Raw genomic sequence first — 18,804 nt, forward strand, 5'->3', positions numbered from 1 at the left:
TCTTCTACAATGGAGAGATCCAATCTGTCATCACCTAAACTAAGTGATCAAACTCAGTATCATAAAAAAATAGAATTCCCCGAAATTTGGTGTTTTTAGATGTGATGAGACATGAAGTAAACAGCATCCCTTAGGCAATTTTCTTAACCAAAATATTTACCATGAATGTCTTAAAATCTTTAGAACTAACTTTCAGGATATAAGAAATGCAAGGCATGGAAGAACAAGATAAATGACTCCATAAAGAACCAATAAAAATAGTCCAGAAGGTGAAACGGTCTACAGGACAACTAGTACAGTCTTTTCAACATATCAATGACACTTAAAAAGAGGAGAAAACTGTCTAGACTCAGAAGACACAATATCCAAATGTCATCAATGACTGGATCTTGTTTTGAACAAATTAACTGTAAGACATGTTGGGGGATAAAACTGAAAAAATTTGCATATGAACTGAACATTACATAATATTAAGGAGTTATGTATATTTTGTTAACTATGATCATTTATTATGTTTTATACGAAAATGTTTTGAAGGAAATTTTTTGAGAGCTATAAACTGAGGTAGTTATGTATGAAACATCATGAAATCTATAAATTCAGGTGAAATGTGTAGCAAAATGTTAATAAGTATTTGATACAGACAATAGGCATATGAATGTGAATTTTACTATTCTACCTTTCTATATGTTTAGAAATTTTCATAATAAGACTTAGTAAAGGGAGGATGGTTCTCAAATAGGCAAAGGTATATCTCTCCATCTCAAGCTAGAAGGAACAAGCTAAGAAGGAGCACAGATACAAACAAGTTTCAAGAATTTTAGAAATTCTGAACAAAGCTAAGGGAGTTCAGAACCTCATATTTATTTGTGACTTGAGGCAAGACTGGTGTCTGGAGAGAAAGTGATAAGATTTGAGGAAAGTGGTAACATAATGCTGAGTAGGACAAAAGCCTCAGTGGAATGTTCTAGCTCTATCACTTACAAGGAAGGAGACTTTGGAGGGAAAAAAATCTCTTAATAACCTTCAGCCTCAGTTTCTACATTTGAGGACAACATTCATATGCACAGTAAGCTTCAGACAGTTGTTATGAGGATAAAAATAAGACTTAAACTTTAATTAGGCATATAATATAATAACATACAATATAAGCAAGTACTGTTATTGGTTTTAGAAATGTAAAAGTTAATAAGATTTTTCAGGGGGGCTTACAGTGAAGGAGCAGGTAGATTTAAAAAAAGTTGTAACATAGGTGAAATGTAAGACAGAGGTATAAACTAATTATAATCTGAGCCCTTTAAATACAAGGAAATGGAAAATGTTTGGTTAGATGCTGATCAGGAAGATAGGGGGGTTGACCCAGAACCACACAGGAGGAAGGTTGATCAGCACTGAAAGACAAGGGTTGGGCTTCCCAGGGGCAAAAAAAAATTAGAAAGTGCTGGCAGGAGACTGGCTTAGGTAATATTCAGCAGCCTAGATGGCAAATATGTCCTTGCCATGTGCCTGGGTTGGAGAGGGTGAATCCATACATTCACTCACTCATTTAACATTCAAAAAGGTACTTATTAAGCACCTAAGAAGGGTCATGTTTGGTTCTAGGTACTGGCAACAGTGAATAAGACAAGATACCTACCATCATAAACCTTGCATTCTAGTGAGGTAAAATATCCAAGTACTTATTAAAGTTCCAGGCACTGTTCTAGGCACTTAGGGTATATCAATGAAGAACACATACAAAACCCCTGCCTTCATGGAGCTTGGACCACAGTGATAGCCACTGGCTTAGACTGGTTGATCAGGGACATCTCTCTGAGAAGGCAACATCTGAGCTGAGACCTCAGTGACAGGAAGGATATAGTTAGTCATTTGACAATCTGGAGACAGCATTCCAGGCAGAAAGAGCAAATGCAAAGCTTTGTCCTGGGATGAATATAAGTTTGGTGTGTTTCAAGGACCAAAGATAATTATCACTGTGTGACAAGAGCAGAGTGAAGGAAAAGAGTCCATAGTGAAATCAGAGATGCAACAGAGGTCAGATGGAGGGCCTTTTATAGTCACAGGAAGGAGCTCAGGTCCTACTCTAAACTTCCCATCTAAGTGTAAAGAGAAGACATTAGAGCATTTTAAAGATGGAACTGAGGTGATCTGATGTGGTTCTATGGATGAAATAGTTTTTAGAACAGCAGAAATGGAAGAGGGAGACTAGCAGTAAAGAGAGTGGTTAAGAGAGCAAACAAAGTCTTGACCAGGTGTGGGATGCAGAATAATGCCCTCCTCCCCCCAAACATGTCCACATCTTCACCCCAGGAACCTGGGAATATGTTTCCTTACATGGGAAAAGGAACTTTGCAGATGTAAGGATCTTGAGATTGGCAGGTTATCCTGGATTATCCAAGTGGTCCTAATGCAATCACAAAGGTCCTTATAAGAGGGGCCAAGGAGGTCAAAGTCAGTAGAAAGAGAAATGAATGATGACTGAAGTTAAGAGGCTGGAGTGATCCAAGGAAGGGGCCATGAGTTTAGAAATGTAGGCAGCCTCTAGAAGCTGCAAAAGGGAAGGAAACAGATTCTCTCTTAGAGCCTGCAGAAGGAAGTCAGCCTTGCTGGCACCTTGATTTTAGCCCAGTAGAACTTCTGGCCCCAGAACTCTAAGGCAATGAATGTGTGTTGTTTAAAGTCACAACATTAGTGGCATTTTGTTCCAGCAGCATTAGGAAGTGAATGCACAATGTTGAAGAGAAAAAGGATAATGAGGAATGGCTAAGCTAGAAGGAATCAGGGTGAAGACACCCACTTGAGTTTACAGCTTCAGAGATGGGAGTCCGCCCCAGTGATAAATCCATGGTTCTTGTCCACAAGTGTAAATTACTAAAGCAGAGTAGAGGTGGAGGTTGTTGGAACTGAAGAAGTCAAAGAATGTTGAGCCTGGGAGTCATTAACAAGGTTACCACAATAGAAGAATAATGAGAGCACAAGTAAACGAACAAGTAGGGGCAACCAAGTGCCAATGTTCTCCAAGGAGGAACACAGTAACCAGAAATCAGTAGGACACCACTGGAAATGGATAGAAGATACTATAATTGTGCAGGAGTTCTGCATGAAAACAATCAGGAAATAGCTGTGTGAAACTAGAGAAATGCCAACACCATCCCTGACTCCTGGGATAAGGGGTTGAGGAACTCTTAACTTCACAGGCAAAGATGACACAAGAAAAAATTGAAGAGCAGAGAGGAAAAATCAGCAGACTGCAGCCTTAGAGAAGCAAACCAAAGAAAGAATATGGTGGACAGTGTTAAGTGCTTACAGGTCAGGACAGAATCAAATCATGTCCACAGAATCCGGTGAGTGGTGGAGACGAAGCCAAATTATGTTAAGAAGTGACTGTAAGGTGAAACTGAAACAGAAAGTAAAAGCAACTTTTGTGTAGAAAGCAAGCAAGAGTGGAATGATGATTAAAATCCACTGAGATACATTAAAAAGATCATACACCATGATTAAGTGGTATTTATTCCAGAGGTGCAAGGTTGGTACAACATCTGCAAATCAATAAACATGATACATCACAAACAAAATGAAGGATAAAAACCACTTGATCATATCAATAGATGCAGAAAAAGCATCTGATAAAATCCAGCACTCATTTATGATAAAATCTCTCAGCAGAGTGGGACTAGAAGGAACATACCTCAACATAATAAAGGCTATATATGACAAACCCACAGCCAACATCATACTCAATGGGCAAAAACTAAAAGTGCTTCCCTTAAAATCAGGCACAAAGAGGGATGTCCGCTTTCACCACTCTTCTTCAACATAGTACTGGAATTCTTAGCCACAGCAATCAGACAACAGGAAGAAATAAAAGGCATCAAATTGTAAAGGAAGAAGTAAAACTGTCATTATTCGCAGATGAAATGACATTGTACATAGAAAACCCTAAAGGCTCCACCACAAAAACTACTAGATCTAATAAATGAATTTGGCAAAGTAGCAGAATACAAAATTAATATTCACAAATTGGTGGCATTTCTATACACCAATAATGAACTATCAGAAAGAGAAATTAAGAAAACAATCCCATTTACTATTGCAAAAATATATGTAAGATATCTAGGAATAAATTTAACCAAGGAGGTAAAAGATCTGTATTTGTAAAACTACAGGACATTGAAGAAAGAAATTGAGGAAGATACAAATAAATGGAAGCAGATACCATGTTTATGGACTGGAATAACTAACATCATTAAAATGTCCATACTACCCAAAGCAATCCATAGATTGAACTCAATTCCTATTAAACTACCAATGGCATATTTCACAGATCTAGAACAAATATTCCAAAAATTTATATGAAACTAAAAAAGACCCCAGATAGCCTCAGCAATCTTGAGAAAGAAGGACAAAGTTGGAAGGATCATGATATCAAATATCAGACTATACTACAAGGCCATTGTAATCAAAACAGCCTGGTACTGGCATAAGAAAAGGCATACAGATCAGTGGAACAGAGAGCCCAGAAATCAACCCACACCATATGGTCAATTAATATTTGACAAAGGAGGCAAGAGCATACAATGAGATAAAGAAGTCCTTTCAGTAAATGGTGTTGGGAAAATTGGACAGGTACATGCAAAAAAATGAAACTAGACCACCAACTTACACCATACGCAAGAATAAACTCAAAGTGGATAAAAGACTTAAATGTAAGTCATGAAAAGCATAAAAATCCTAGAAAACATAGGCAGAAAAATATCAGACATTTCTCGTAGCAATATTTTTGCCAATGTCTCCTAGGGCAAGGGAAACAAAGGGGAAAATAAACAAATGGGACTATATCAAACTATAAAGCTTCTGCACATCAAAGGGAACCATCCACACAATGAAAAGGGAACCTACTCTATAAAAGAACACATTTGCCAATGATACATCTGATAAGGGATTAATTTCCAAAATATATAAAGAACTTCTACAACTCAACACCAGGAAGACAAACAATCCAATTTAAAAATGGGCAAAGGACCTGAATAGACATTTCTCCAAAGAGGACATCCAGATGGCCAATAGACATATAACAAAATGCTCAACATCACTAATCATCAGAGAGATGTAAATTAAAACCACAATGAGATATCACCTTATACCTGCCAGAATGGCTACCATCAAGAAATCAACAAACAAGTGCTAGCTAGGATGTGCACTGTTGGTGGGAATGCATACTGGTGCAGCCACTGTGGAAAACAGTGTGAAGTTTCCTCAAAAAAATTTAAAATGGAACTGCCTTTTGACTCAGCAATCCCACTTCTGGGAATATATCCTAAGAATTCCAAAACACCAATCAGAAAGAATATATGCACCCCTATGTTCATAGCGGCATTATTTACAATAGCCAAGATCTGAAAACAGTCAAAATGCCCATCAGTAAATGAGTGGATAAAAAAGCTATGGTACATTCACACAATGGAATACTACTTGGCCACAAAAAGAAAAAAAATCTTACCTTTTGCAACAGCATGGATGGACCTGAAGATTATTACGCTGAGTGAAATAAGCCGCTCAGAGAAAGCCAAATACCATATGATCTCATTTATATGTGGAATATAATGAACAAAATAAACTGACAAACAAAATAGAAATAGGGGCATGGATACATGGAACAGAATGACAGCTGTCAGAGGGGAAGGGGGAGGAGGGACTGGATGAAAGAAGGTGAACAGATTAGCCAAAGGACACATATGCATAACCCATAAACACAGACAATAGTGTGATGATAGCCAGAGGGAAGGGGATGAGGGGACTGGGTGGAGGCAGGCAAAGGTAGAGAAAATGGGAACATCTGTAATAGTGTCAACAATAAAAATAAACAATCCATTGAGGAGGGCACTAATAAAATTAAAGACACCTGATGTGTAAATGCCAATGGAAAAGACCCAGTTGAGAGGGAGAGATTGAAGATACAGAAAAGAAATAATAATAAATAATATAAGGTTCTTGAGAAGGCAGAGGATATGGGAGCCCAAGTTCAAGTGAGTAGTGAGTTTTAAGGACCAGATGCTTCCTCTGTTATAACAGGGGGGTGAAGGAAGAGGGACCAGGTAGGTATGTCTGTAGATTGGAAGAGAAGAGCTGAGAAACTTCTGTCATGTGGCTTCCATTTTGTCTGTGAAATAAAAGAAGAGGTTATCCACCAAGGATGAGAGGAGGTGTTGAGGATGAGGGAGGAAGAACTGGAAATTGGAAGAGTAGAGGTTTGACATGATGAAAAGAACAGGAGAAAAACAGTGCCCAGTCGGTGCTGGGTACATCCTGTTGGGATATTTTCTCCAGCACCCATCAGATGTAGGGGTTCAGGCACCAAGAAAGCAGATGGCTGAGTTTGCCTGGGCTGTATACGACAAACGACAGGTAAAAGGAGGTTTATAGTTCGGGCAGGAGAATAACTAGAATCATTACTTTAAGCTGGGTAAGAAAAAAGGCAGGAAGGGGCTGAGAGAAACTGATGGGTCAGTGGACTCAAGATCCAGAGAGAACAGGGAGCAGATTGAAAAGAGAGGAGATGGCTGGCTAATTCAAGCTGGCTGCTTCAGTGGGTCACTTTGGAGATAGAACAGTTTCAAATAACAAAATCCAGGATGTGAGTATATGAGTGGATGGCTGGGGTGAAGGGGAGGAAAAGATTATTGCAGCTGTGACAGTCGAGGAGTGGTTATCCATAACACCATAAGGGTCACCCAAGCTAGTAGGGGCACCAGGGGTGAAAAGGAAGACACTAAGCCAGGTGGTCTTCAATGACTGAGAAATGACCAGGTGATCAGAAGATAACAGTATCAACAAAGGACTCTTTAATTCTAGGCAGATAATAGTTTACCCAGTGATAAACTATCATAAATAATTAAAGTTGTTAAAAGCTCTGACTCTAGTGTATGGAGATCTGGGCAAAATTCTAGTCTTGCCCCCTTACTAGCTTTGTGATTTTGAATGTATTGCTTAACCTTTCTGAGTCTGTGTCATCATTGGGAGCATAAGGGTAACACAAGCGCCTACATCATCAAGTTACTTTGAGGATTAAATAAAATTATATGGAGTGCTTCACAAATGCCTAGCAGAGAGGAAACACTTAACATTGTTAGCTATGAGCTATTTAGAAAGGCCTGCATACAAGATTGGCCCTTAGCTGGCATCTAAAACTTGGATTTGGGGAGGGTTATGACCACCCTAACTGATAAAGAGGCCAGAACTATTTGTACAATGTGGTGTATCCTGAAAATCTTCCTTCCTTCTGTGAGTTTGGAATTTTAGTATGTGTTGTGCCTCCAGGATCAGCCCCCAGTAAAAATCTTGCTCACTGAGTCTCTGAGTTTCTCTGATAGACAGCCTTTCACATGTGTTGTCACAACTCATTGCTGGGGGAATGAAGTGTGACTCCACTGGGAGAGGACTGTGGGAGCTTGTGCCTGGTTTCTCCTAGATGTCACTCTATGTGCCTTTTCCCACGGCTGATTCTGCTTTGTATCCTGCGGTAATAAATCTTAACCATGAGTATAACTATATCCTGAGTCCTGTGAATTCTTCTAGAGAATCATCAAACCTGGGGTTCTTGGAAACCCCCTGACACACATGAGTTTTTGTCTTAGCTGGACACTGTTATTAATAAGCAAGGGCAATAACATCAGCATTTTACTGTTAAACTTTCTTAATGTGTCGTTGTGTTTATAGGTTTTACATACAAGTTAAGTTTGCAGTTTTCATGTCAACTCTTCAGGAAAAAGACAGAAGAAAACATCACATTAGTAGTATAGCACTTTGTCCAAAGGCTTAGAATACATTCTTTCTATGCCATCCTGAGTACTGATTTAGAACATGAATTTCCCAGGTCTGAATCCTGGCCCTACTATGTATTCCTTGGGCAAGTTAATATGTCTGGCCTCAGTTTCTTCATCTGTCGAATTAGAATAATAATAATATCTAGCTCAAAAGAACAGTATCTATCTCTGTAAGGAAGAAATGAGGTTATATATAAAGTGCTTAGGAAAATACATGGCATATAGAGCTTTATGTGTGTTATTATTATTACCTCACATTGAAATTCTACATTTTTATTCTTTTGTGGCTTGAATTGTATTGATAGTGTTACCTCTGTGTATTAGGTCTGTTAAATTTTCTAAAATGTAAGATTTATTCTAAAACTTAAGCTACAAATAATAAAAACTAAACTACAAAAGACAGAAATGTTTTGGTCTCAAAATGAACTTAATTTCAATTCAGGTAAAGAGAGACCATCAACCAGCCATATCTATAAAACCCGTCTTATTCCCAATTGATGAAAAAAGAGTTTCTAAGCAACCACTGTGCAACCAGAAAATGAGACAAAGAATTATATTAAGGTTTCCAAATTCTAGAATTGTCAGCTGTTCAGAACAGAGGAATGACTACATGTACTAAGTCACAGTAATAAACAATTCATTGTAAGCTTTTATTATTTGAGTACCTGGGACTTTGACCTCAAACCTGCCAGGATTCTGACCAGAGCCAATGATGACAGGGAATCTTGTGTCCTATCTGAATCATACTCTATGTGGCTGGTCTCACCCAGGTAGTTGAGAGATCTGCTATCTATGGCAAGCACCTCTCCCAGTGCTCACCGAAGATAACAATCACTGGTGACATAACTAAGTAAGAGAATACTGAAATCTAGGACTAGAGGGGTGGCTATTGAGGCTCAACTCACATGGCAAGTCATGATCGGCATTATCCTGAAAATAAGCTAAATTAAACCAATACATTTTACCTCTCCATTAAAATACTCTCCAAGAAATAATTATACAAGGTAAAATATTTCTTCTCCAGGTAAGGAGAAGTCAATTTCCTAAGTATTCTGAATAGTAAATAAATTCAAAACTCACCATTGCAAATACACTGACAGTTGGTTTCTTTTCTTTCTTCTCTTTTTTTTTACTGAAAAACATAGCAATAGAATTACACAAAACTTTTAAAATTATATAAATTTTAAGTTACTAAATTAGCATAGAGCTTATAACGTGTCTACAATATATTATTCAGTAAAAAATCAGGTTAATAGTATGATCCCATTTATGAAGTTTAAACATGTTTATATGTATCTTAGAAATCTATATGTGTGGTTACCACTGGCTGTTGAGATATTTATCAATATATTTTCTTCCTTATACCTTTGGTATTTCCTAATTTTCTATGATAAACACATACACAGACACAGAACTTTTGCAACTAGAAAAAAAATACTGAAAAAGGAGAGCTTCCTATTTTTACTCTAATTAGAAAATTGTTCATGCTCTCCCAAGCTAATCCCCTTAATTATCATCTAAGTGATTCTACAAGTAGATATTCTATCTACTTAATCATTCTCTCTACTAATGGAGGATAGTGGGAATCAGATGCAGGGTATAAAATAACCTAAAAAGAAAAGTAATTAAATCACCATGAGCAAATCTAATTCTGAAAGGATATCTGGAGCCCTAAATGGACCATTATGGCAATAAATACAACCTAGAAAACTACAGTCAAGGTCAAGGAAGATAGTTTGTAAACTGAAAAAAAAAAAAAAAAAAAAAATCTGCCTTCTCCTTAGGCATAATAAGAAAGTCAATTATTATCTTGAGCCTAGATTCAAATGAATCTAACTGCAACCCATTTCCCACTCTACATAACTGCCACCCAGGACATGCAGGCAAACACACCATCACCAGCCACTGCATCTATATTTTCAAATGTACAAAAGAAAGACTATTTCAGAGAAGAATGGCATTATTTTTACACAGAGTTTCATGGTCAAAAAGAAAATTCATCTTTGTCTTTGTACTTTACACTAAGCAAGGTCAAAGACTGGAAGAGGTTTCTAAAGAAAAAAATCTTCTAAAGAAAAAATTCCCCTAATTTGGCTTTGGAGTGATGTTAGACAGACATAAACAGACAAAATACACAAACATAACTCTTCCAATGTGGTCCCACGCTATTCCCAGTAGACGCCCAGTTTCAGTAACCCTGGAACCAGGATGAGAGGAAAAAAGTAGCCACACATAATTGAATTTGAGCTCTTAGCTTTTAACTTTTATTTTTACCTCTCTAAAACTGCTGCTGCTTTGAAGAAGTTACAGAATAATGTTCCTGAGGCTCTGGCTAAGTAAACACTTCCCATCCATAATCTTATTTAATATATTTTTTAATTGTATTAAACTTATTGGGGTGACATTGGTTAATAAAATTATACAGGTTTCAGCATACAATTTTATAACACGTTATCTGTATATTGCATTGCGTGCTCACCATCCAAAGTCATTTAATTTTAATCTGTCAGGCAGGCACATTTTTGTCCTTTTAAAGATAAGGAAACTGTAGGTGAGAGGAGTTAACTAGCTTGTCCAAGGTCACAGGGCTAGAACAAATCCAAGATTTAAACTGAAAAGTCTAGCCCCTCAACACCAGATATTCAGTGCAACCTCAGCCTTCTGAGTTACTGCATTGCGAGGACATGTAATTCCACGATGATTCTCACCACTACCAGATTGCTCAACTTGAAACACAGTGCTGACCAAAGGCAGATCACTCATCAAACCTCATTTTAATGAAGAATCTTTATAAATACAGATATTCCAAATGGTACGATCTACCAAGCGTTATACCTACTAACAAAGCTACAAGCTTCTTTTTCATTACAAATTAGAATATATAGTTTAAAAGAAACAAAAACCCAAACTCAGAAAAAGAGATCAGATTTGTAGTTACAGGGTGGGGAGTAGGGTTAGAAAGGTGGCCCAAAGATACAAACTTCGCGTTGTAAGATGAAGTACCAGGGGTGTAGTATACAATACAATGACTATAGTTAACAATGATACTTAGAAAAGTTGTTAAGAAAGTAGGTCCTAAGAGTCAAAAGAAAAACTGTATGTTTTGCTTTTTCTTTTCATTGCACCTGTATGAGATGATGGATGTTAATTAAACTTATAAATTTATTGTGGTAATCATTTCATAATATATGTAAGTTAAACCATTATGTTGTACAACTTAAATTTATACAGTGCTGTATGTCAATTACATCTCAATAAAACTAGGGAAAAAGAATATAATTTTATTAAGGACATATTCCTATCAATGATGATGAGCATAATTTAGCTAAAAACAAAAATCTAGTTTGAAAAAAAGTCTGTAGGCCTATAATAAGAACCAATAATAACATGAAGGCATGTGCAGGCCTGAACCAATTTCTTTGCCATTTCTCTCCACATACCCTCAGTATTTCTTACTCCAATATTCTTGTTTGTGTCATAAGTCCTTTAAAGTACCAAGTTTGTTTTTTTTTTAAAAAGTTAAAAGCAAAAGGAAAATATCTACTTCCCACTCTATGGAGACTTTTTTCTTTTTGTTTATATGAATTTTTTTTATTCAAAAATTTTTTAAGTAGAAAAACTGAACTATAATAATGACTACCCACATAACATTCACCTAGATTCAATAACTGTTAACATTTTGACCATATTTTCCTTATATATTATTATTAATTTTTTTTTTAATCCTCACTCAAGGATATGTTTTTATTGACTTTAGAGAGAGGAAGAGGGATGAGAGGGAGAGGGAGGGAGGGGGAGGGAGAGAGAGAAACTTCGATCATTTGCCTCCCACCCTGCAGCCTAAGTATGTGTCCTCACTGGGAATCAAACTTGCAGCCTTTTGGTGCATGGGACAAAGCTCCAGTCAACTGAGCTACTCAGCCAGGACTCATTGTTAATATTTTGTTGAACCATTTTAAAGGAAATTGCCAAAATCATGGCCCTTCACATGCTTTCCTACTATTATCACCTCTAAAAAAATGAACAGCAAGTTTTCTATAGGTTTTTCCTTTTATGAAACTGATTCACACATAACAATAACATGTGGTGGTTTTTGTCTCTTTAGTCTCTTTTTCTAAATCTGGAAATCCTTCTGCTCCTCACCCTCACCCCAATGACTTTTTGTAGGAACAAGAACCGGTATCTCATAGAATGTCCCACATCTTGGATATGTCTGTTTCAAACTGAATTCAAATTGATATGTGGTTAAGTATAAAATACACAGCAGATTTGAATATTTAATAGTCCCCCCCATATCTGTGGTTTTGCTTTCCATGGTTTCAGTTACCTGTGGTCAACTGTGGTCCAAAAGTAATAAATGGAAAATTCCAGAAATAAATAATTTATAAGTTCTAAATTGTGCGCCACTTTGAATAGAGGGGTGAAATTTAGCTCCCACCCACTGTAGAAATGAATCATCCCTTTGTCCAGAGTCCCCAAACTGTGTTGCTACCTGCCTGTTAGTTATTTAGTAGCTGTCTATCAGATCAACTGTCATGGTAACCCTTATTTTATTTAATAATGGTTGCAAAGCCATTCATACAACTCTTATTAGAGTATTATTATTATAATTGTTCTATCTTATTATTAGTTATTGTTAATCTCTTACTGTGCTTAATTTATACATTAAACTTTATCACAGGTATGTATGTATAGGAAAAAATATGGTATGGTTGACCCCTAAACTCAGGAGGCTTAAAGACGCCAACTGCCTGAGCAGAATCTGCATATAACTTTAGTCAGCCCTCTGCATACTTGGATTACAATCATCAGTTGACCCTTAAACAACACAGGTTTGAACTGTGTGGGTCAACAGAAAAAATAATGAGTATAAGTAGAACTGTGTAGCTCAAACCTGCGCTGTTCAAGGATCACTGTATATATAGGATTAGGTACTATCCTTGGTTTCAGGCATCCAGCAGGGGTCTTGGAACATATCCCCTGCAGTTAAGAGGAGACTAGTGTATGAAAAAGAGAATGTAAATTATCTAATTAATAATTCTGATTATAGGTTGAAATGATAATATTTTGGATATACGGGGTACCTTAAAATATATTTTCAAAATTAAGTTCACCTGTTCCTTTTTACTTTTCTCAATGTTGCTATTAGAAATAGTAACAAATGTGGCTCACATTATATTTCTATTGGACAACATCAGTCCAGAAGCTTGATGGGACTCAGACTAAATGTTTTTGCTAACATACTTCCTAGGTGGTATCTTGTCACTAACACAGTGTATTCCGCCATGAGTGATATCAGGCCTGATTAGTTGGTTCAAGAACAAACTACAAACTTTCCCCACTAGAAAAGCACACTTTTCTTTTTCCAATTAGTAAGAATTTTGGATAATTCTTAGATACAACTTTTCTCTAATGGTTTAGGATCCATTAACAATCCTTGCCTGAATCAATTATAATAATGCAGGTTCAAAACTGATCACTGGCATTTTTCTGTAAAGAATGTTCCTTTATTCTCTATACCTCTCTCATCCTTTTAGCATTCCTCCTCCTCTCAGAATTTTATTAAGGATTCATGGACCCTACTCAGTATTTCACAATCAAGTTCAGTCATTATTCTTTTTGCTTCCCATGCTGTCCCCTATTTGGCCATTGGAAGCCCCTTCACGCCAACTCCTGTGCCTTTGACAACTTAAACTCCATTTCCTTGTTTTGGCATAGCACAAGATACTCCAGGCCCCCTAATTCCTTCCCCACACCTGGTTGGAATTAGCCATTTTCCTATGGGGTTCCCAGTCCTTTTAGTGAGGAATGATATTTAGAAACCAAGATCTGGCACTCAGTGTGCTCACTGCTAGTGTCCCAGAAATTGAACTATTAAAAAAAACCATGAGCTAATACTGAAGCTTTCAACTGCAATTTAACATTCTTTTTAAAAAAATGTATTTGATGTCCACATTTGTATTTCTTTTCTCTTACACTAAAAATCTCATTTTCTAATAATAATACATTTACTAATTTGTTTTATTTTACAATTTACTACTAACAATGAGCCTATTGTGTGAGGTTTAACATTTCCTGCGTAGACGCTGCACTTCGACCAAAACTTACTTAATTTCCCTGAGTGGTTACATTGCCAGTTTTATATAGATCAGGATAATTTCACACCATGCCAGTAGCTTCTTTGGTACTGCCGTCTTCTCCTCTCACAATTTCTTCTACAAGCGTCAGATACTCATTTGCTTTTAAACAACAACACTAACACCTAAATGTAGTTTTGGCCTTCTGTGCCACCTGCCATGCCACCAACCATGCAAAAGCTTGTGACTTTTACCAGAAGCAAGGGACAGGACCACGGAGCAGAGCACAAGCGGCGCAACATTCAGGCACTGAGACGATCAACATGGCCGAGCAGCATGGCTTGTAAAGCAGAAGGTTATAAAACACAGAAAAAGGTGTGAGCCTTGTCCTAAAGCCCAAATGGTGAGGAAGGAGCTCACCGGGGCCGACGGGGAAACGCAAACGCGGCGCTCAGCTCTGCCAGGGAACTTCTGCAGAGCGATCGCCGGCGTTTAAGATTAAAATCAGCATCATCACCACCTCTTCAGATTCCAGCGCTAGAGGCTACGAGCAGATCGCCCAAATCTCTCGGGCCATGTAAACTATGAAACTGAAACAAAATAGCTACCTTTTTTTGTCCATTTTCAAGAAGTTCTTCCCTGCTCCTCCATTGCTGCCCTCTTCAACATCCATCGCGACCTGCGGAGAAACCACAGCCCCGATGAGCCCCAGCGGTGACCCGCGGGGCGCGGAGGCGAGGCTGAGCCCCGCGCGCGGAGCCGGCGAGCGGGAGGGCGGTGGCCCGCGCCCAGGCGATCGGGGCGCTCCGGGCGCTGCGGGGGAGCTGCCCGCGCGCCCCCTCCAGCCTCCGCGGGCGAGCAGAGCTGGAGGGCAGCGAGTGGCGCGTCCCGGACTTTGCCCGCCACCGAGGAGGATCTCCCTGCAGGTTCCCCTTGCCGCCGACAATGCTCCTCGGTCCACCCGCCCGGGGCTCGCACACCCGCCTCTGCGCGCTCGGAACGACGGCGTCCAGGACGCGTGGCTAGCGCCGAAAACTTCGGCCGGGGCTGCTCCAGGAGCTCCCCGAGCGACTCTAGGTCTCACCCCCGACTGGGTCTCCTCGGGCTTCCCAATTGGGATCACCCCTCCATCCCCTCGAAGCCCTTCTCCCACTGGAACGAAACTCAAGAAAATTGGAGAGCCCTACCCTTCCAGCGAACTGTCCCCATCCAGTCCCCAACCTCGCACGCCCCTACCTCGGGCTTTCCAGGATCGTCCGCCAAGACGTGAATTTGGGTAGGAAAGGGGCCGACTTTAGCGGAAAGCCCAGGCTGATGAGAACAGGAACCCGGGCTTCCGCGAGCTAGGAGGAGCCAAAGCTCGACTGCGCCCCGGCGTCCGGCGGCGAAGGGAGCGCGGCGGCCCGAGCGCGCGGCCTGTACCCCGGGGCTCTCCCGCCCAGCCAATCAGCGGGCCCAGCGAGGACGGCTCCCCGCCCGGCGCGGGGAACGGGCCCGCGCGACGCGTTATGAAACAGGTTAAATTTCCCGGAGGAATGTCCTTGCTGCCCGTGCCCCTCCTCAGAAGGGCAAGAAGAGAACCGCCTACCCGCTGAGTCATGGGGCGCTTACGTTTAGAGTTATGTCCCTACAGGTCCAGAAAAGTCTCCATATCCGCAGAAATAGATGAAGATATTGATAGATAGATGATAGATGATAGATAGATATAGATAGATGATAGATGATAGATAGATGATAGATAGATAGATAGATAGATAGATAGATAGATAGATAGATAGATAGATAGATAGATAGATAGATGATAGATAGATAGATGATAGATGATAGATAGATATAGATAGATGATAGATGATGATAGATAGATAGATAGATAGATAGATAGATAGATAGATAGATGATAGATAGATAGATAGATGATAGATAGATAGATGATAGGTAGATAGATAGATAGATAGATAGATAGATAGATAGATAGATAGATAGATAGATAGATAGATGATAGATAGATAGATAGATGATAGATAGATAGATAGATAGATAGATGATAGATAGATAGATGATAGGTAGATAGATAGATAGGTAGATAGATAGATAGATAGATAGATAGATAGATAGATAGATAGATAGATGATAGATGATAGATAGATAGATAGATAGATAGATAGATAGATAGATGATAGATAGATAGATGATAGGTAGATAGATAGATAGATAGATAGATAGATAGATAGATAGATGATAGATAGATAGATAGATAGATAGATAGATAGATAGATAGATAGATAGATAGATAGATGATAGGTAGATGATAGGTAGATGATAGGTAGATGATAGATAGATAGATGATAGATAGATGATGATAGATAGATAGATAGATAGATAGATGATAGATAGATATAGATAGATGATAGATGATAGATAGATAGATAGATAGATGATAGATAGATAGATAGATGATAGATAGATAGATAGATGATAGATAGATAGATAGATAGATAGATAGATAGATAGATAGATAGATAGATAGATAGATAGATGATAGAGAGAGAGAGAGAGAGATGATAAATATAGATATGCACTTGGCTCCCCGTGTCTCGAGTTGATAAAGGAAACTTTCTTTGGCATCGCATGTAATACAGTTAATAAAACAATCTCCGACCTCGCTCATTTTGTAGTTAAAACGAGTTAAACTTTCCTTCCTAGGAACACCTTTAAAAAGTCAGGTGAAATTTTTTTCCAGGAGTCTTTCTTCAGTAGGTTTGACAGTTTCTGAGATTATCTGTTCACCCATCTTTTATTTGAAGATAAAGGAAAGGAAATAAATAGGGAAAAGTTTTAATATGTAAATTGAAACGGAGATTTTAGGATAGAAATGGTACTTAAAAAGTATGTAATATTTTCAGTCATCAAATCAATGGCCTTGTTTTTCCTAAGGGGTTTCAAAACTCTTACATTTTAAATACTTTAGCATATTACTTCAGTTGTAATTGAATTCCATGTTTACTGCTACCATTTTACTATTTTTCTTGTCCACTATCTTCCTCAAGTTGATAAAAAGTAAGTGCAATCTTCACAGTTCAAATTCAGAAAGCAGTGTTTACTCACATCAGAGTTTTTCATACTTCTTATAAACCTAGGGGAAATAAGTGTTTTAGTGACCTTTAGTCTGCACTCTCTGCCTTACACCTGTTGCCTCTCAGCTCAGCACAAAAGTTTAAAAGAAAACCCTTTTATTTCTTATTGCATAGTGTATTTCCCTGCTTCTTTAAGTCATACTTCAAAGCCATAATTTTCTTTCCATTCTTTACTCCAAATTTTCCTTGATTTTTATTTATTTTTATTTGTAGCCATTCAACCTGGTTTCTTTCTTTACAAACTGTTAATTCGACTTTCTAACAAGCCACTAATTTTCTCTGTGTTCTAATTGGATACACATGTGTACAGCTGCGGTTCACCGCTTAAAGGCTTAACGCCAACCCTGTGGTCCACCTGGAGCAAATGGGGAAAGCTTTCCTCTTCATCACATGGATTTTTAATCTGATTTATGCCTCTGCTCTGTTTCCACTTCTGTTTTACTTTGTGCCACTTTTAGTTTGTGATCTTGTTATATTTTATGTATGCTTGTAAACTGCCTTAAGTCCTCCCTGAAACAATGCAAGATATTTTAAAAGTATAATATTGTGCTGCTTATACTATGCCTACAGGCTTGAGCTTCAGGTGAAAATCTCTGTCAAGGACATACATAGTTTAAGGATCAGAACAGCTCAGAGTTTTCAATAAAGCTCTGTTTTTCTATTACATATTTTTTAGTTTCTTTGCTCCACTGTCATGAAAATATGGATATAAAATATGATGGACCTAAAATAATGGACAGTGCTAGCTACTTCCAAGCCACAGTCCTTGACCTTTAAACACTGAGTCCTGTCTCACATTACTGCCCACCACTTCTGGTAATACATTACCGCTACACTTAGCAGTTCATCAGGGGAACCCAAGCTGTCCCTTTCCAAGTTTCATTCAAGTGGCTATTTTCCCTTTTTGAAGTGTGCTTCTTCATAACTCTGCATCTTCCTGTCTTCCACCAGCATGCAGTCCTTTCACAAACTTGTATGTACTCTCCCAGTACTCAAGATTTGCATCCCTGCTGCAGTCTATCCTATACTTATCTGTAGGAATAATCATCATAATAATAAACATTTACTAAGCACTGGCCATGTACCAGAAACTGTCTCAAGCACTTGAAAGAGATGAATTTATTTAATCCTCACAAGAACTCCATAAAGTAGGTATTATTATTCTTACGCCCATTTTATAGTGGAAGAAACTGAGGTTTACATTATTTGCCTAAAGTCACATGGTGGGTAAGTAGCTGAAAGCTCTCTTAATGATTAGCCTACACTATAGTATATATTATAGTACACTTTACTACGCTGCCTTTTCAAGCCCCATGAAATATTTTGACTCCATCTTAGAAAAACTGCAACAGCTCCCTACCACCAGCTGTATCAGATTTAAGATTGTCCACTTAATTTTTAAGGACTACAACACATTACTTCACTGACCATCTTCACCCACCTCCCTTCTTTATGTTCCCCTCCTCTTGCCCCCCCCCAAAATACATACATGTTCATTCCATTTCAGCCAAACTCACCTCTCAGATGATTCACTCTTTTTTTTCACTCTATGCCTTTCCACGTGTAAATCTTTTTTTTTTTTTTTTTTTAATATATCTTTATTGATTTCAGAGAGAGGAAAGGAGAGGGAGAGAGAGAGATAGAAACATCAATGATGAGTCATTGATCCGCTGCCTCCCGCATGCCCTCGACTGGAGATCAAGCCTGCAACCCGGGCATGTGCCCTGACCTGGAATCGAACCCCAATCGCCTGGACCCTAGGTTGACGCT

The 18,804-nt window shown here is 38.4% G+C and overlaps 1 protein-coding gene across 1 annotated transcript in view; it reads right to left on the reverse strand.

Moving 5' to 3' along the window:
* Positions 1–15,240, reverse strand: part of ABCB1 (ATP binding cassette subfamily B member 1) — a 79,710-nt gene extending 64,470 nt beyond the window's left edge. Inside the window, exons 1-3 of the mRNA XM_087821129.1 lie at positions 15,137–15,240; positions 14,509–14,579; positions 8,904–8,955 (exon numbers count right to left, since the gene is read on the reverse strand). Of these exons, the coding sequence (XP_087677255.1) occupies positions 8,904–8,955; positions 14,509–14,573 (117 nt within the window). The 5' untranslated portion in view covers positions 14,574–14,579; positions 15,137–15,240. The remainder of the gene's footprint in view (positions 1–8,903; positions 8,956–14,508; positions 14,580–15,136) is intronic.
* Positions 15,241–18,804: the final 3,564 nt, after the last annotated feature.

Source organism: Miniopterus natalensis, chromosome 10 (assembly GCF_054644295.1).
Source record: "Miniopterus natalensis isolate mMinNat1 chromosome 10, mMinNat1.hap1, whole genome shotgun sequence".
NCBI classification, from domain to species: Eukaryota; Metazoa; Chordata; class Mammalia; order Chiroptera; family Miniopteridae; genus Miniopterus; species Miniopterus natalensis.